General features: G+C 38.7%; 3 protein-coding genes across 3 annotated transcripts; 1 reads left to right on the top strand and 2 right to left on the bottom strand.

Moving 5' to 3' along the window:
• The first annotated feature begins 2,353 nt into the window (after nt 1–2,353).
• Nucleotides 2,354–6,159, top strand: LOC126798989 (uncharacterized). The gene is made up of 13 exons (XM_050526091.1): nt 2,354–2,702; nt 2,882–2,926; nt 3,008–3,070; nt 3,166–3,228; nt 3,341–3,403; nt 3,519–3,581; nt 3,720–3,782; nt 3,934–3,996; nt 4,126–4,188; nt 4,505–4,564; nt 4,806–4,943; nt 5,239–5,334; nt 5,481–6,159. The coding sequence occupies exons 1-13, from the start codon at nt 2,472–2,474 to the stop codon at nt 5,958–5,960; spliced, it is 1,491 nt and encodes a 496-aa protein (XP_050382048.1). The 5' UTR covers nt 2,354–2,471; the 3' UTR covers nt 5,961–6,159.
• A 1,898-nt stretch (nt 6,160–8,057) lies between these two features.
• On the bottom strand, nt 8,058–11,430 carry LOC126797878 (probable inactive receptor kinase At5g58300). Its single transcript, XM_050524621.1, has 3 exons — nt 11,377–11,430; nt 9,081–10,422; nt 8,058–8,844 (listed from the first exon to the last, which is right to left on the bottom strand). Exons 2-3 carry the CDS (start codon nt 10,351–10,353, stop codon nt 8,216–8,218), a joined length of 1,902 nt encoding a protein of 633 aa, XP_050380578.1. The 5' UTR covers nt 10,354–10,422; nt 11,377–11,430; the 3' UTR covers nt 8,058–8,215.
• A 2,534-nt stretch (nt 11,431–13,964) lies between these two features.
• LOC126797879 (flocculation protein FLO11) lies at nt 13,965–17,750 on the bottom strand. The gene is made up of 5 exons (XM_050524623.1): nt 17,328–17,750; nt 16,919–17,027; nt 16,010–16,133; nt 14,992–15,909; nt 13,965–14,604 (listed from the first exon to the last, which is right to left on the bottom strand). Exons 1-5 carry the CDS (start codon nt 17,533–17,535, stop codon nt 14,197–14,199), a joined length of 1,767 nt encoding a protein of 588 aa, XP_050380580.1. The 5' UTR covers nt 17,536–17,750; the 3' UTR covers nt 13,965–14,196.
• Nucleotides 17,751–20,289: the final 2,539 nt, after the last annotated feature.

The following is a 20,289-nucleotide window of genomic DNA, read 5'->3' as shown; positions in this document are numbered from 1 at the left end:
GTTGATCGACACCAGTAGATGTGATCGGTATATATATTTAGGGAACCCTTAAAAATTTCATCCGTTTTGGACATGGTTTGACCGTTCGTACCAACGGTCAACTAAAAAAGAGCCGTTTTGACATATTGAAACCTCATTGACCAGAGGTTTGCCAAATATATTTCTTCAGTTCGACCGCACATGATAGGTAACAAAAATTAGGTGATTTCATATATGTAAACGGCTTTTGGCATTCGCATATTTATAATAGGTCATCCCTTAGGGCATATTACTGGTGTTTTCGATTTACCAAAAATTCCGACGGTTAAACGGAGTCCGAATTAAATGAAATTTTTACACGGTTACTAAATATATATACCAATCACATCGGCTGGTGTCGATCGATCCCGATAATTTTCTTTCATATAGTCGCTTCATAATGCGATAGTTTTATTATAAACTTAATATAAAGGTTATGATACATTAGTGGATGCTTCAGGGATCAATAACTCCAGTTCGAAATATGGTCGATCGACACCAGTAGATATGATCGGTATATATATTTAAGGAACTCGTAAAAATTTCGTCTGTTTTGGACATGATTTGACCGTTCGTACAAATGGTCAACGAAAAAAAAGGCGTTTGACATATTGAAACCTCATTGACCGGGGCTTTGATAAATATATTTATTCAATGCGACCGCGCATGATAAGTAACAAAAATTAGGTGATTTCATATATGCAAACGGCTTTCGGCATTCGCATATTTGTAATAGGTCATCCCTTAGGGCATATTAGTGGTGTTTTCGATTTACCGAAAATTCTGATGGTTTAATGAAGTCCAAATTGGATGAAATTTTTACTGGGTCACTAAATATATATACCAATCACATCGGCTGGTGTGGATTGATCCCAATAAGTTTCTTTCATATAGTCTCTTCATAATGCGATAATTTTATTATAAACCTAATATAAAGGTTATGATACATTAGTGGACGCTTCGGGGATCAATAACTCCAGTTCGAAATATGGTCGATCGACACCAGTAGATGTGATCGGTACATATATTTAAGGAACCCGTAAAAAATTTGTCCGTTTTGGACATGATTTGACCGTTTATGCCAATGGTTAACTAAAAAAAGGCGTTTTGACATATTGAAACCTCATTGATCGGGACTTTGATAAATATATTTCTTCAATGCGACCGCGCACGATAAGTAAAAAAAATTAGGTGATTTCATATATGAAAACGGATTTCGGCGTTCGCATTTTGGTAATGGGTCTTCCCTTATGACACATTAGTGTTGTTTTCGGTTTACCGGAAATTCCGACAGTTAAACGAGCTCCGAATTGGATACAATTTTTACAGGGTCACTAAATATTTATACCGATCATTTCAACTGGTATCGATCGATCCCGAGAAGTTTCCTTCATACATTTGCTTCAGAATGCGATAGTTTTATTATAAATCTAATAAAATATGTATGTATAATATTTTATTATTTGGCGGGTTTTTACGGGCCGATCAAATTTTTAACATTTCTAATTTAAATTGGGCCCTCTACACACGGAAGCGGCCTTTGGCGGGATTTCTCACGGGCGGGCCGGGTGAAAACTCGTCGGGCTTGCGGACCTCTACGGACTAAATGATGAGGCCTAAGTCAAATCAGATTCACCTGCCTCTTATTCATAGTACTGTAGCATATGAATTTGAATTTGAATTTAACTTTGTGGACAGAGCTTGCTTCAGCTTGATTCGATGAATAAGCGAAATGATCGATTTCAACTCACGTCATTTCACACTTTTTTTGAATGCAATTTTTGATTTTAAATTTGTTGTATACTTGATTTTAATTTTGTTGTTGCTACAAATGATTCATTTTCTTCGAAAAATCAACTAATTAATTTGCACATTGTGCATCTAGATCTAATGAGAATATGTGATTCAGAACATCCAAATAATACTTCCATAAAATAAGAGATTCACACAGAAGAGGTGCGATTTTATCTGAGCATTGACCTACAATAAAATTAATTGCATCACAACTGTATTAAATTTGAACCATAAGTATAAATCTTAAACACGATATGTGGGTCCCCCGAGTCAATCTAACAGCGTACCGTTTCCGCAACAGGTAATTCCGACTCTCCGTACGCAGTAACTCGCTTCCGTCATTTTTCTAACAGTCGAACGAGCTACAATCCCATACTATATCTCCTAAACGCTCATGCAACCAATCACCGAACACCACATCACCAATGAAAGAGCTCCAATCCCCTGCTACCCTCCCCATAAAACTCCAGAGTCCTTAATAATAAAACGACGTCGTGTCTTTCCTTCCCGGCTTTTCCTCAAAACGCAGATATAAAAGAAATTCCGATTAACGATTTCGGATTTCGGATCTGTCTGAAACGAACGAGTTTGGGCTTCTCAATTCTGTGGCGGCGGTGAAAGAGGCTGACGGAATTTATTTCTCGGCGGCCGTTAAAATAATGGAGGCGGAGGATAAGAAGACGAAGAAGAAGAGAAATAAGAAGAAGAAGAACAATAAGGCCACCGACGATATCCCTGTCTCGGAGAACGGCCAAGTTTCCACCGCCGCCGCTGCCGCTGCCGCATATACTATTTACGACGGCGTCCAAACCTCCGGCAACGGTCAGGTTTCAAAGGCCGCCGATAATGCTGTAGATTCGAATAAGCACGAGGCCAACGGCACCGAACGTGTAAGTTAGGATTTGTTGTAGAGTTTAAGTAGAATAATAATTAAATTATGAGTTAATGGTGCAAATTTTATGAGGATTTGGATTTTTCTGCTTGCATTTTTTGCTTGTGATATTCAAATTTGTTTAAATATATATATGTATATGTATATTTTTTGGTTAATTTTGTTTTGGTTGTGCAGTCGTTATTAGCTGAATCTGAGAATAAGGATTGGCTTCAAAGAGAGGTAAGTCTGGGATTTAGCCTAAACAATTTGTCTTTGATTCGAGTTTTAGTCAGCGAAAATTAAACCATATTTTGTTTGTAGGCTAAGCTAGAAGAAATGATCAAGGAGTTTGAAAAAGAAAAAGACTTGCAAATGCACAAGGAGGTAAATTATTGTAATTATTAACTCCAAAATTAGTGAACAATTTTTTTTTGCATTGTAATTGATTTTGAACCCTGTCGTGTTGGTTTGTTATTCAGGCTACGTTAGAGGGTACTATTAAGGAATTACAGAATGAAAAGGATTCACTTATACAGAAAGAGGTCATTGTTTTTTGCTTCCAACTTTGAGATACTTGAATGAGGCACAGAATCAATATATATTTGCATGCTTTTTCAGAGGTTTTGTATTGAAAGGTGTATATCTCTTCTGTAGGCTATGTTAGAAGGCACCATTAAACTATTACGGGATGAGAAAGATGCGCATATGCAAAAAGAGGTACTATAATTTACTTTCACATTCAATTGTCTGAGTGAGGGAGTGTCAATCAGCTTTTCCACGTGTGCAGTCTATGTGTGACATTTGGTATTGGTTTTCTGTATGTCTTCTTCAGGTCACATTAGAAGATACAGTTAAACTTTTACGAGGGGAATCTCAATCACTTATTCAGCAAGAGGTAATGTTATAGTCAACTGATAGGCTGACATGAGTTGGTGCTCATTTGTTTGTGCTGTGTACATCTTATATTGAAAATTTGGAGTCCTATGATTCTTCATATATTCTGGATTTCTTGATTTACTTGGATCACTTGCAGGCCATCCTACAGAAGGAAGTTATACAATTACGGAGTGAAAAAGATTCTTGGATGCAAAAGGAGGTAATATGAGTTGGATCGTAAGGCTGGTTTGGTTTTTGGGTTCGATTAGTATATCTTCACAAGCATGCATGTAATCATTAATTTTTGTGCAACTGTGCACTAAAAAATGTTGCCAACTAGTGGATTTGGTGCTAAGGTGTGTTAGCTGCAGGTTGGGTTGGAGGAGAAAATTAGTCGATTAGAAGACAAAAAATCCACTTTGGATTTTGAAGAGGTTATCACCTCTCCTCTTCCCCTCTTTTTATTGCTTAATCCCATAACTAGTACTGTATTAGTCTGGCCTCCCTTGATGCCCTTCATTTCTATTTTGTGTCAGCCTAACTTACTGTAAATTCTTGTACAGGCAAGCTTACATGAAAAGATTAAACAGCTACAGAGTGATAGAGATACCTGGAATCTAAAGGAGGTAATTACTTTGTTTCTTTTTTTTTTGTTCTTTGTTCACATTATTATGTCTCAAAACTAGGAACTCAGTTGAGCCATAACCTTTCTGCATATTTTATTTCTTCTTATCAACACCTGAAGAGTGCTAGAAATTTTGCTCCTATTCTTGTAAAAGAAACAATTAAACCGTGGAAACATCTACTTTTTTATGTAATGCTGGTTGGTATAGATTGATTTGTGAGCATGGGAATACTACTATTGATTTGAGACATAAAATTATGTCATTTAAATGTCAGTTTGGTGATTTTTTTCCTTAGCATTTATTATTTCTTTTCCAGGATTTGTTTAAAGAGATGATAGCAACTCAAAAAGATACTATTGCTAAACTACAAGCACAGGTATGTAGCTTGAATGGTCCAAATAATTCATGATTTCAGTCACTTCCATTTTATGTTTTTTTTTTGGGAATGCTTTGTCACTTAATTGAGTAAAGAGTGATGTGTCTATTGAAGAAAAGTTCTGATATTCTGTATTATTGGTTTGTATTGAGCCTGTCTGTTCTCCGTATATGTCACAAGCAGTGCACAGAATGTCTTCTTTTTTTCTTCTGATATGGAAAATAAAACCAAAGCATGGCAGGTGTTGGAATTGGAACAATCCAGGAATAATCTTGTAGAAGAAAACCAACAACTGATGGGAAATGTATCTAATCTAGAGCTGCAAATAAAGGATCGTGAGAGTGTTTCCTCTAGTCGCTCATCAGTTGAAGGTGCAAAGGTGAGCCTTCTTTTGCTTACTGGAAGGTCAAAAATTATTTGCCTTTTTATGAATAATGAAGTGTACTGTTTTTATGTGTCTAATGAAGGACTATATAGTATGTACAGTGACTTCGAAGTTTGGCAATAATGATAATGAGTGAATGTTTCAGTTTTGGCAGGAGTGATTTTTTTTTTAAAAAAAATCTTTATTGTGTCTGATGAAGGTTTCTTTCTGTTGTTGATTTCTTACCAATTTACTACCAAGGAAAGTAAAAGGGAAAAAATGTCTTAGTTATGTATCTATGTTAATGCAGCATGTTTCAGAACGTGAAGAGCTGAACTCTCAGATTGAAGCAGCATGTGCACTGGTTGAGAAATTAATTACAGAGAATGCCGACCTTGTTGAAAAGGTGATATATTCCTCTTTACGATTCCTACAGGAGTAATGTGTACTACTTCTGTAACTTGAGGCGTATATTGAGCCTCCGAGTGATCAGGTTGTAGCTATAGTGGCTGATTAGCTCTCTGATATATTATGCACTATGGCGATCTGTAGGTGAATGAATTGTATGTTGAACTTGAACGGCATTCTGCCAAAGATGGACATTCTTTAACTACAACATCTGTACCTGTTGAAACTGCCGTTACCATCAGCCCCATGTCTAGATCTGGTGAGGATATGTCTACATCAGGCCAGAAGCTTTATTCCTCAGACGTTGTGCCGCCCAAAGTGGAGACACAGAGTAATGGCAACATGGATTCTCAGGCTGCGTCATTGCATAATAATGGTAATTTGGATATTCAGCATCCTGTATCAGTGCCAAATTCACCCATATCCTATGAATCCAGTGAGAGTGAAATTGTGCAAATTCCTTTGGATGCCAATGAAGTCCTGGATCTAGATTTGCAGTCTGCTACAAAGGTTAACAATGAAGCTGTCTCAATTACAGATGCTCCCCTAATCGGTGCACCTTTCCGGTTAGTGTCATTTGTTGCTAGATATGTCAGCGGCGCTGACTTGGTTAACAAAAGTTAGTATTAACTCTAGCACGTAGCTTTTACACTGCCATGAACATGGGCATAGCCCACATTTTTGCTGAAAGAATGAAATGCAGTTCTTTTAGAGATCAAGGTGGGGACCTTTTATTCCGCCCCATCATCTTGTTGAACTATCGTAAAATGTACTTACATTCAGGAAACAGAGTCAAAGGAAATACTCAAATTTCATAGTGATTCATGAAGTCTAGAGTAGAAGAAAGCAACTCAATGAAGATGCATAACTTCGTATCTTCTACCATCTCGTTTCATGTATCGTCTAGTGGACTAGCTCGATGGATTACTTTCTTTCTGTCTTCTTCAATGTTCACCTTCGTGATCACTATATGTGCAAGAGGTGCAATCCATTGCAAGGAGTTCTTTAATTTCAGATAGTCCCTACTTCCGGTTAGTGGTGGATTCGGCGTCCTCACCTGCAAAGTGGAAGTTCTAGGCAATGGTGGAGAGTTCCACTCTCTATGGTGCTTAGGAACGATGAGCGCCTGGACATCTCGACTGTAGAGATTTATCTGCCGAAATCTTCGAAATCTTTCAAGAAAGCTCATCAGCCTAGGAAGATGTGTCGAATATGACGAGAGCCATTCTAAAGTTCACCAACTGAAATCGTGGCCACATAGGCTTCAGGCGCCTCAACATTGACACTGGCATTCAAACAACCATCAAAGAACTCGAAACGATGGACGTTTTGGGTATTGATTCTGGCCTCTAGTTCACGATGGCATCCAAGTAATGAAATTTTTCCGAGGTAGCCAGCAACATAAATGTTGATATATTTCAACTTGAAGGCATTGCTCAAGATCATCTTTTCACAGCTGGTCAGCGGCCGTGAGACAAATGTAAAAGATTCAAGATTGAAGGGTATATCAACTCGAATATCATCAAGCCAGCAATACTTAACTTCCAAGAATTTGAGACGAGAGCAGTGAATATAACACTTGGAATTCTGAAACAGACATTCAGTTAATGACAGATGCTCGATGGAAGGGCAATCGTATAGAACAGAATATAGAGTTTGGTCATCAGAAAACGTTGCAGTTTTGAAGGATAGAGTTTTCAAAGACGGAAAAAATCGCTCATACACTTCGTTTGGAAAACAATATATGTAGGGAACTTCCACAAACTCCAGTTTTAGGCTAGTTAAAGATTTTGCACTAGCAATAACCTTCCAAGGCAAGCGATACATGGGGTGACTTTTCACAGTTCTCATTTAAGACAGATATCCAACTGTTTGAGGCCTCTGTGACATGCATTTCTCAACCAGTTGGTTATAATAAAAGAATCCAGATGCTCATACATTTTCAGGTGAAGACTTAGTTTATATAGGAGCTCTTTCTGGCCGTCCTGATCACGATGGGCTAAGTACCCCTTTAAGAAGTTGATGAACCTGTTGTGATGGTAGGGATTAGAAGCGCGGCGGTCAATATCATCATCCTCGTTGAAGTTTAATGAAGGGAATGAAGAGACCACTGTGCCGTCGCCATTGCTGGGAAGGATAGATCACCTGGAAAGCAGCTTTAGTGGGAATTTTGTCGATAACAAGGTCAGGTAGGCTGGGACGTTCAGGCAGGTCAGGTGATCCCAATGTGCTAGTGGCCATTAGCATTTTGGTTATGGTCGACAGATCAGCCAAGTGTTTTTGACCAGAAGATGTTGTGATGCCTCTAAATAAGGAGTCAAGGCTTTCCTTGCCTTTCATGGTTTGGTAGTTATAATACTCTTACCTTGGTCTTTTCCTAGCTAAGAAAGGAGCTAAAGTCCTATTTGTAAAAGGCTTTTTAATTTGTTTTGGACAATAATTTGATCATTGAAAAGGTTTCTTATAAGAATAAGGAAACTATATCCAATTGAGTCTCAGCTTGTAAAACGATATTTGAAATCTTTTCCGAAGTTATGGTTTGCCAATGTAGGACTGTAGGTACCATGACACTACTCCCTTCTTCGTAATTGAACAACCACAAGCATATTAACATGCAAGAACACATCATGTGAATGATGATCTAGTTGCTAAAGGATTAATTTGCTCAATCTGTTCAGAGTCACAATTGTTCACACACTTCTTTGTCATGCTAATCACGAATTCAGGATAGAAAGAGGAAAACACTATGAACCTTTACAGTATGGCTCTACAAAGAATCACAAATGAGGCTTATATGACAGAGAAGGCTTCATGAATTTCTTGGGAGCTGAATTTTATATCTCTAGGACAGAAGTTTTCAGAACAATGATGCCGGGTAGTCATGGAGTCTGAGTATTTGAGCTCTTGGACTTGTTATCATCTGATGATGGCCGGTTCTCAGAATCCGGCGGCCTGATATCCTCAATCATCTTAACAACTTCCTCCATAGTAGGCCTGAGGTCTGGTACATTTTGCACGCATGCCATCGCTATTTGAAGCATTTGTACCAACTCTTCTTCGATATTTTGGAACCTCATCAGCTCTACATCAAACACCTCTGCAGTCCATTCCTCTCGAACAACAGATTGCACCCACCTTGGAAGATCTACAACATCATCACGCCCTGGTGACTGGACTGGTGCTTTGCCTGTGAGCATCTCCAGCAGTAGGACACCAAAACTATAAACGTCGGATTTTTGATATGATTTTCGAGCTTCAATCACCTCAGGAGCTCGATAACCTACACTTCTGGAAGGTATAGTGGCAATGTTCATGAGGGGAGTAAGGCCAAAGTCTGAAATACAGCCATTCAGGTCCTGGGTGATGAGGATATTGGAGGACTTAATGTTGCCATGGATGAATTTCCCTCCACCAGACGAGTGGATATGAGCAAGGCCTTTTGCACTTCCAAGGGCAATCTTTAGTCTAGTTTCCCAGTCCGGTCCATTATGTCCACTTTCCCTGTGTCCTATAAAAAATACAGAATATAACATATTTGAGACTACTATGCATATATTTGTTACAGACTTACAGTAACAAGCACCACAAAAAGTAAAATCAGTACCAAACTACATACTTACTAGAATTATTATTTGAAACCAAAAAATATATCCAGATTTTATACTAGCATCCTAATTATGTCTGCATGCGAAAAGCAAAAATCATAAAGTGAAATGGGAAAGAATCTGATGAAATGGAGCATACCATGCAATAATGCAGCAAAGCTACCAGCTGCAATGTAGTCATAGACCAGGAGCTTTTCATCTTTGGAATAGTAATAAGCACGAAGTGGCACAACATTTGAGTGCTGGCTAATCCTCCCTGCATTTTCCATTAGCTGTTCAAATTCCCTTTTTCCCACAACCACTTCTTTCATTCTTTTCACAACCACTGTTGTCCCCTCCTCCAGGATGGCCTTGTACGTAGTCCCATAGCTCCCCTTTCCCAGCACTTCAGCCGAAGCTCTTAGTAAATCCTCAAGATCAAAATTGTAAGAACTGCCTTCAAAAAAGACTAGCTTGTTCTTCTCAGCCTCTTGCACCCCACTTCCAAAGTCCTCCTTTGGCGGCTCACTCCTTCCACCTTTTGTTTTAACTACTGCCCCGTCTTTGCTGCTTTTCCTCTTCAAACAGCACAGCACCATTATTATAACTGAGAGAAACAACACTGCAGCAGCACCAAATGCAATGGCAATGATAGCTCCAGTACTCAGTTTCATCTTAGAGCCTTTTTCTGGTTTGGAGGGGACTGTTGAGCCTGGTGGTTGACGGTTGGGGGATGGAGAAGATGATGGAGTGAATGAAGCACACTGTTTTAGTGGCAGTCCACACAACATCAAGTTTCCTTCAAAGGAAGAAGTGGGGAATCTTTCGAGGGGAGGAGGAATTGATCCATTAAAGTGGTTGTAGCTTAAATTCAAATTCTTAAGCCTTGGAATGTTGATATCAGGAACAGTCCCACTGAGAGAATTGTTCTGGAGGTTCAGGGAATTAAGATGTGTTAAATTTTGGATTGCGGCTGGAATGCTGCCAGTGAGGGAGTTGGAAGACAAATCAAGTACGGTGAGGTAGGGAGGCAGCGAAGAGGGAATACTACCTGTGAGATTGTTGTTGTGAAGGTATATGTAACGTAAGGAGGGAAGGGAGAAAATATCAGAAGGAAGACTCCCACTGAGGAGGTTTGAGTGAAGGCTAAGGATCATGAGAGCATCCAGCTTGCCAAGAGTGTTGGAAGGAATTGGACCATAGAGTCCAACACCAGGTAGTCGAACAGCAAGTACACTTGTGCCATTCAAGGTGCAGGTGATGCCAACCCAAGAATTGCAGACTAGCGTAGTAGGATCCCAGTTAACTTTTCGACCATGAGGAACAACTGAAATGAAGTCAAGAAGAGCCTGTTTGTCTGAACTGAGATCAGCTATGGTTTGGCAAAGGAACAAGAGAAGAACAACTGCCCCACAAACTAAATTTGGCTTCATCTAGTATTGTTTGTCGGTAGATCAGCTAAGGACTCAGATTATGAGAGGATATCAGAAGCCTCTCTTCCCCTACAAAATAACAGATGCATGGTTAAAAGTATTGATCTTGGTCATTTTTGCAGCTTACATCTAGTGTGCAAATGTGCCTAAATATATAGAGATGGATGCTCCTATTGCATATATGCTTCACTGTAAGTAACCTATGGAACTAAAAAAATTAGATAGTTACTCCTAAAGATCAGATGTTCAATTTTACTAGAATCCTATGGGAAAAGGAAATGAGAATACTACTTTGACACCAGTAAAAGGCCTCAAATCAAGAGATTATTCAACCTGATCTTATCTGAATAGGAACAAAAAATCATCTGAAAGAAACCAACTAAAGAATTAAAAGAAAAGAAAGCAAAATCAAAGTTCTTTTCCACTAAGGAGAAAGCAAAAGGCAATAAAGCCTTACCATACAAAATGCTGAGAGAATTCCTTTTTTCAGCTTTCTTAATTTCATCCTTACTGTTAATGGCCCAGATGAGTCCACTAACTTGTTCATCATCCATTACCAAAACAAAATAATCAAAATTGTTCACATGCAAAGACAGTTAATATACAATTGCTTAGATCTAAAGCCATCACTTTAGCATGAAGAATCCATTCACCAAAAATAAACAAATCATCATATCTTCTCTACTAATCAAACAATAAATTGCTCCCATTTCGTTGACTTACAACCAAAGACAGGGAACACAATAGTGAAGAAATTTGGCAATGTAAGGCTATACTTGATTAAAAAAGAAAACTAATTTCTAAGAAGCTGTCAAGTAAATCTCCAAAATTTGAATCAACAAAGCTCATATTCCCTATGTTAAAACAATAGAAACTTCTAGGTCCCCATTATCTTAAAACCCCAGCGGCCCAGCTATATAACACTGGGAATAACAGTCACAGTGCAAATTAAAATTCACCACCAAAACTCCAAACACTGGGAAAAGAGAAACGTACATTATGCTTAATTATATAAATAAATACCTGAAATTGGAGACTGAGAACAGATGAGTGACCATGAGAAAGAGAGAGAGAGAGCTCCGGCGCCCGAACCAGAAGACGAAATGCAGGAGAGTTCGAAGCAGGAGCAAATGAGTGAGAGTGGTGTTTAATGCTTGTAGGCGAGCTTTAACGGCATTTCTTCACATTCACGCAGCTACAAACAAACAAACAAAAATAAAGAAACAAAAAAGAGGGTTGCTAAGGTAGAACAAGAAGATTCGAAAGCACCAGAACAACAACTACCCTCTTACTCAGAGAGAGAGAGAGAGAGAGAGAGAGAGAGAGAGAGAGAGAGAGTTGGAACTACGTAGTTACTCTCACTTACTCTACAACTGGGCGTTAATTGTTTAAGCTTCAACGTGAAGATAACGGAGCCTATATGTATTAGCACGCAGATCTCGACGATGATGTTGATGACTGCACCTCCTTCTTTATACTTGTTCTATTTTCATGGCACTGTATCTGTTTCTCTTTACAAAGTTTGGTGCTATTATCCTTCCCGTTATCTTTTGTTTTTCGAAGAGTAAAATGGTTTAATTCTATTTGATATCCAACGAACTCTATTATTATGTCGATTTGCACCCCAAGGTCCCAAGCATTCAATGTTATGTTGATGTGTATTGTGCTTTTGTTATGTAGCATTCATGGTTAAACTAATTACTTATACGAAGTTCAAATAATGTGACAAAATCATAAATCTCTGAAATACTAACGAATTTGAATAAATGTAACATATTGACAAAGAGTTTTACTTTCGAATCCAATGATCGGACGACGGTAAAAAGAATAATTTACTACTGAATTAGTATTTTCTTTGAGAAATCCACATGTTACCATACCCTACCTTATGAAAACAAAAAGAAAAGCTAACCTAGTTTTAGACTAAAATCACGTGATGTTACTTCCAAATTCTAAAGGGAGCCTAATATTAGCCAAGAATTAATAGATGCATCGTCCAAAATCCAAATGGTCCAACATAGAATAAAAGCCAAACATGGTTTCATTGCTTTTTTCGGGACAATATATGGATAACAACATAACAAGTTTTCACCGAAGCATCAAATATGCATGAAAAGGAGCAGTGATTCACACATCAAAGTTGTCAAGAAAAGAAGGGAAATTCCTTTGGTAAAAGCCAATGACTGTTACTTCACTAATTTGGCAAAGCCAATAATGTGTGTTCATTAGGTGAGTTGTTATCATCTGTATCATGACTATCTTCTATATAATTCTTTCAGTAAGCAATGACTTCAGAGTTGTTACTTTGCACTAATTAACATTTGACACAAGAGGTGGTTGAGTTAAGGGGATAATTATTTGGGAATGGGTCATGAGTTGACTCCTAAGTCACTCCTAAAACAACCCTTTAAATACAATTTTCCTCCTTAAGAGATAGAGCTAGTAAGCTACAGAAGAAGTTAGTGGCAGATTACTAAGATGAAACGATCAACAATTTCATAGATTTTGTTGTGTTTTAGACGTGAATGAAAAAGATAGAGAATAACTAGTTGTTGAAAACGAAATATTTAATTTCATTGTACATATGCAAGTCGGGAATGCTCTACCCGTACATATGGACAAACGGCACTCGGAAGTTGCACCAAAGTGACGAATATACAGTTAGACTTTACCCAAATAGAGACGAACTACACAATCAGATACCTAGATAGCTACTTCTTGTCGTCTATTTTCTAAGTGGCAGAACTGGGATTCTAGAATCATGGAAGAAAAAAAACAAACTCCCGTGAGGCAGAGACAATTCTAACCAGTACTGATTTTCGATACAGAACCCTATTTTTTCATGGAAATAGTTTCTGTTGGAATGTGAGTTGAAGCACATTCTCTTGATGCTAGCCTGAAAATGGAGGACATTCAAATCCAGGAGTTTTTTTTTTTTGCATGATTTGGATTTCGAAATAGGGATCCAGGAGTTGTTATTTTGTTCAGAGTATGGGATGATGAAAAAACAGAAATATCAAAAAAAAAAAAGTTCCAGACTTTTCTTCAAGTGTGTTTAGGACCGTGGACTGTTGGGGTGGTCCTTGAGTTTGGTTAGACTGGATAGTATTCCATCATCAGATATTCATACACAGACTGAGACTGAATCTGATGTAATGACTTCTTTAATCTAACCCGGCATGCTAATTGAGCTTTGATGGTGAACTTTTAGTCCATTTCAAGACTCCTGGTTTCTCAAGGCGATTAAAGTCAGAAAGGAATGCAAGCACGAAGCAGCCTAATTGTCTCCAGTCGATGATGTATGCGACTCAAACCTTCTGGTTACTGGTGACTGGGAGGGGAGGGGAGGGGTGGTAACAAGATGAGTTAGAACTAAGATAGGTAGGCATTTCTCTTCTATTCGATCAGTTAGCCAACTAATCATATAGGCTTTCCAGTTATCAATATAACAAAGACCTTACTCTAACAAGAACAAGATTATTAGACGTGAAGTGAACCAATCCAATTTCTTCGTTTTAGGAATGGAAGAATAATGAAATTAAGCAGGTGAAGGAAAACAAGAACCTAAAAGCGACGCCTACGAGTCGGCAGTGAAACTAGCAACCAGAAAGAATCTTACAGCCTGCTAAACAGGTATTTGAAGTATATAATCATACAAGAAATTCACTGAGGCACGATTTCTGCTAACTATATGTAAATATAGAAGATCCACAATAAATTCATTGATTTCACAGCAGGAGGCAAGTACTATCTTTTACATGCTTCCTGTTTTAAGTGATTCATCCATATAAAAGAACCCATACAATCTAAGGAAATCAATAAACACCACTTACTAATCAGATGTTATAAGAGGCTGAATGGTTCAGGCAGATGCTCAAATCCATTATCAAAGATGGGCCCTTCATCCAATTTATCATCCAAACTGTGCAGCCAGTTTGTGTTCTTCAGGTCTTCTTTAAGTAATATTGCATCATAGCGAGAGCTCTCATAGATGTCCACATCAGTCAGTTTTGCAGAATAGCGTCCACCACCATTTGTTTCAGTTCCATTTTCTACAGGCCTATTCATGTTGTTTCCATTCTCGTAAGCATATCCATTACTTCTGGATTGCAGGCCTCCATTCATGTTCACTGATGCTGATGAACTCAATGTGCGAACAGACTGTGTCTTGGGAGTGCCAGACCGAATGCTTTGAGGGAAAAGGGTGCTGCCTGAAAGTTGGCGACTGTTTCCTGATCCATTCTTGATATCCTACATCAGATAGAGATCAGTAACTACAATCTATAGGCTATAGCATAAGTAAACTATACAAGAAAGATGCTGGATAAATTTTACAAAGCAATTCTACATCTTTCTATCTAAATATTTGTAACACAGTTTACATTCTAATCTTGTGCATTCATGGTGTATAAAGCTGTTAGTTAATTCAGAACTCATAACAATGATTCTGTGGATATAACACGACGATAGTGATAAACAGACAGCACTAAGAATATGATTAAGTATGTTTCTGGAATAAACTACGTAAATGAGTCTCCTCCAGCACTTCAAATAATTCCTTACTTGATGGTCCGGGACCACAGTTTCTGTAACAATCAAAAAATTCATTCATAGGATGTTAAGGAAGTGTATACATACCATATGCCGGATTGCCATATCAAGAGATTTTTTCGAGATATTCCTCCCAAATCCAGTGTTGTCTGTAGCTGTTGTTGATGAAGTCTTCACAGGCTTCCGCATGCCCAGGTCAGGGAGATGTTGGGCCTTTCTAGGCTCAAGAACATCATGGTGCCCATTAGAAAGTACACGGCTTCTTCCAGGGGCCTCTGTGAGTCTTCCCCTTGAAACAATGGGTGATGACTGTCTTCTTGGAACAACCACGGCAGCTGGGGTTTCTAATTTTCCCTTCACTGCTACAGCAGCACCAGGCCGAGACCTACCAGCAGAAATTGGCCTGTCTGGTAAGGTCGTTCTAAGGTTTGGCGGTGTATCAAGAGGAAAATCATGGGGAACAATGGGCTGTGGTGGGGGACGGACACGTGGGCTTGGTGAGCTTGGTCGGGATGTAGGTGCTGGAGTGCGTCCATTTGAAAGACGCCCAGGTGAAGGTGAAGGAGTTGATGCTGGAGACAACGAAGGCAATGAATGCCGACGAGTGGGGGTAGATGGACGAGAAGGTGTCCGAGCAGCTGGTGAACTCAAGTTTGCAGGAATCTGTGGCCTAGAACTAGGAGTGGAGGGTCTTGAGCCAGCCACTGACCGAGGTCTCTCAATAGAAGAGCTAGTTGGAACACTACGAGTTCTAGAGGGTGTTGAGGGTCGTGATAGTGATGGACGAGAGGTTGGAGTGGAAGGTCTTGCAGTAGATGGAGAGCGGGTAATGGGGGATGATGGTCTACTGTAAGATGAAACTGAAGCTGAGCTCGTGTTAAGGAAATTGGAATTTCTGTTTGAGGAATAGTTGTTGTACTGTGAAGAAGAGATTGAGGAGCGAGTAACTGAGCTGCTTCTAGCTGGTCTTGATGAATGGTTACTCTCAGATTGTGAAACTGAAAGCTGAAACAGAGACACGAGATGAGAAAAAGCATATATGAACTCGATAGCATGGACCAAAACTCAAATGGAACATGGATAAAGTCAATGCAGCAGAACATACCCTCGAGGGCTTGGCCGAGGAAGTTGATCTAATTAAAGCACTGCCTTTTGCAGCAGCTAAGGTTGGCTGAGATTCACTTCCTTCTGAAGTAGGGAAAAGTGGAGTTTCTGGAGGAGTGAGAAGCCTGATGACAGAAAGTTGAAGGAAGAAAAATTCAGACACATGTACTCTTACTGAATACCAACTTCATACAAGGAACTAAATCTATCAAATTCTTGGCTTGAGCCTTTCATAACCATCTCAGGACATAAAGATAACAAGGATCCTAGCAGAGTATCGGGCACATTTGAACTGGCCAGGCTATTACAAATTAATTGGACAAAGCATAAGTATGCTAACATGAAATCAATTTGTATTAAGCTGGAATATACACTTCATTCAATCTATATATTGAAGGATGCTTGTTCTATGGTTTGAGGTATCTCTCACAGTAATTTCCTCACCAAGGAGACGACCTATCCCACAGTCTTCAAGAGAACAAATATCATCAATATCCTACTTCCTACTTCACAAGCCTAATACTTGATCAAACATTACCACAACTTGGCAGAGATGCAAATGACAATTGAAATGCTGACAATACGAGATGCACAAACAGTCTAAGAGTCCATAAATTCTATGTTCTTTCATTTTCGCAAGTTGTCTACTTGATTATTCACACAATCAACTTTAATTTGTGATTCTAAAGGGGATGCTTATCTTGCCTTGTCCTTCCCAAAACTGCAGATTCAGGTATAAATTTAACAAAAGCAATCATCACTACTTTAATCTTATATCATCATACATATTAGCAAGAAACTATCTTTAATCCTAATAAGAAAACCATATGGGTCAGGAAGATAGAGACTCTACCTATATATATATTCAAATACAACAAAAAAATCAAGAAGCAAAAGATTCAGACTTTACCAATCATAATCGTGCTTCCCACCATCTGCTGACGACAGCAGATCATCAATCCCAGTCCTTCCTCCCACTTTGCCTGATCCAACTGATAGCCTCCCCAATTTCACCGAAACTATTTACCACAATCAAATCACAGTAACAAACAAAATCAATCTCAAATCTAACACAGCTCAACCAAATCGAGCTAAACGACACCGTTTTTGATGCTCAATCATTTTCGGTTTGGACATATCAATCTATCTAAATTCTAAATCCACTCGTCTCGGAGTAGATGCCGACAAATCGGCGGGTAATTCTCCGAAATGACCGAATTGCCCTCCATACAGAACAATGGATACCACAAACGTGGAAGGACATTTCTGTAAAAGAACAATAGCAATGAGCGAATGAAATAATGAAGTGGTGATTATACCGTCGGAGGACTCGTCGGAGGAAGCGACGGAGAGAGTGCGGCGGCTCTTGGAGAAGAGATCCAAGGTGCTGCTCTCGTCGTGGTACTGCTCCTTCTTCATGTTCGAAGAAAGCACGGCCAGATTCAAGCTGCCGCCTCGCCGGTGGTTCTGCGACGCCGGAAAGTTCCTCCCGTTGATCAGAGACTCCCTCACATTCCGGTTCATCATCGCCGGAAAACAGTCCTCTTCACGCTACGATTCTCATTTCCGACGACAACATTGCTCAGCGTTGCAATTGAGAGGGAGATTGAGATCTATGGTAATCGAGCGAGGCGATTGTAGAGAGAGAGAGTGACAGCGAGTCATTGAGAGAGAGCTGGCCGGCTTGGTTGTTAATGGTGCTTGGCTTTTACGTCATGTGTGAAATGAGAGAGAGAGAGAGAGAGAGAGAGAGAGAGAGATGAGATGAGATCTGTTGGGGAGTAGAGAAATGAGAGACATGGTGATGGTTAAGATCCGCGGTTTTCTCACAAAGGCATTCAACTCACACCTACACATGATCATTACTTTAGTTCTGTTTTTCTTTTCTTTTTTAATATATCATACGCATAATTTTAATCTAGTAACTGGAAACATCAAATACTCAAATCCTTTTGAGAAAAAAAAAATCAAATACTCTCATTACAATATATCGGCGGATGCATGCAATGGTAACAGACTGCTATGACTTAAGCAATGTCTCGACTTCGAAACCTTATGGATGATGTCCTATGTGCTGAGAGAGTCAACCCCTCTACAGAGACCGTCAAACATCTCGAAGAGATGACTTGTAAAGAGGTACGACTCCGATATGCCACATCCTTTTGAAAAAAAAAAACATCAAATACTTTGATTACAATATACGCGTTACATAAGTGAAACGCAACCTCTGAAATTTTTCTCACTTATAAAAGTGATATTTACTTGGTACTCTGATGTAGTAATTTGTATGATTTCCGACCTCAATTTCGAGCAAATTTAGTCGTTGAAGATATATTGGGCGGGGGTTAAAATATATCGGTACATTGATGGAAATTGTCACTGTGGTTTTGGACTTTTCAGCCATCTTCATCATTCAAAGCCTAACTAATCTCATCAATATTTAATGAGCTATGAGAATTTTAGGCCAAAGTGAAAAAAAAATACACCAACTCACTAAAGTTGCAATGTGTAACACATGGTAGTTTTTCAAATGTATGATAGGTGATAATCGAGTGACTTAGAACGTTGTATTGAACTTGAGCAGTTTTTTATATTCCAAACAAACCATCCACTTGAGTAACATTTGCTAATGCTCATCTCAAATCATATATCAATACTTGAGAACCTACAATCCTGTTGGCTCCCATATGTCTTGCAAGTTCATATCGAAGATTCTACTCGTAAAATGGAACCTAAACTCCTAATGTATAGGTGGATATAATTGAAGTATCAATAATGCAATGTAACACCGTGGCCTATAGTTGCTGGTTGTAATTTGGATTCCTATGCATTGGTGGAGTGTCATAGATTGACGATCACTTTTCACCATTGACGTTGGCCCATGCGTTCCGGTTTCTAAACATGTGACGGTGGACCAATTGGTATCCACAATTTTATCAAACTAAAAGGAAAAACAGGCAACACATGATTTACTTGCACTTGTCATCATTGTCCTTCAAACTTGTTACGTGATTTTCATGGCAAATCGACTTTCCTAATCTTTATGTTTTGCACTTATGTTTGATAACTTCATGTATCGAAAGCTTAGAAGCTCAAGTTCGATCTCATTTTACAATTAACTCGAATTGACGTCATTAAGATCTTAGGAGTTATCTAAAAATTGTTCGAGTTTGATGAGAAATATTGGTTACAAATTGAGTATATATTTGTACATTCTCATTTACTATAGAGTTACATTTCTTTAATTCTTTTCCTAAATTAGATGGTATCTTAAAGGTGTTTGGCTTCAGAATTAATCATTTGCAAACTCGAATTGCAAGCCATACATTTGATTATATGGACCTGCTTATATCTATTGATATAATTGGACCTACCTCAGAAGACGTACTTGGTATTTGATATTTGGTAATTACACACTCTTCACGAAAGATCCACGACTAACCTCCAACCAACCCCAAACGATAATATATAGGGTATTAGCTTGACGATTAAAATGACTATATTTATTTGAGTAGGTAGATTCTCTTAGCATTTATAGTAGAATTTGGGTGAGTTTAGCTGTTGTGCAGCGGTGCATATAATACATATATCAAATTTGACGGTGAATAGAGGGCTGTCTTGAAATACACTTAGAGTGTGTGAGGTGTGTTTGTGGTGAATTAGTGACGCTGCACACATATAGCGGTGCAACATAGAATTTTCCGAAGTTGGTTAACTACCCAAGTGGAAAATTCGAACATAATAGTGTCTCTATCATGCATTCTCGTTCTTCTCTTTCAAATTACCAGTTTATAAAATGTTCCATTTTATTCATCATGGAAGAATTGCTGTTGATTTTGTCATTAGAGATCATGAAGGTTCTAGCTACCTACAAAAGACTGGATGATATTGTTCTTGTAGCCGACCGAGTCCACAGCTACAGATCTTGATATGCAAATTAAAGGTTTTTCTATAGCCATCATAGAAGAAATCCCAATGGGTTAATCGATTGTTTCAAATTTTAATATGGTTGTAATTATTGAAAAGCCACACTCTTTTTTTTTTCGTGTGTGTGGAAACCCCTACATACTGATCATCTTGACCTGTAAAACGTTATCTCCTCCTTCATATATACTGATCAGTCTACCTGTAAACTCATCTTCTTCCTCTATCTTCTTGCACTATAATCTGCTTAATTATGGTAGAGCAATTCAAGAAAGTGACGGAGCACGCTATACCATATCACAATCCATATATTGTCTGCATTTCCGGCCATAAAAGAACAAGCAGCAGTATATGATG

Source organism: Argentina anserina, chromosome 6 (genome assembly GCF_933775445.1).
Source record: "Argentina anserina chromosome 6, drPotAnse1.1, whole genome shotgun sequence".
Classification (NCBI taxonomy): Eukaryota; Viridiplantae; Streptophyta; class Magnoliopsida; order Rosales; family Rosaceae; genus Argentina; species Argentina anserina.
The sequence above is the reverse complement of the archived record's forward strand: the minus strand, read 5'-3'. Positions and strand labels throughout refer to the sequence as shown.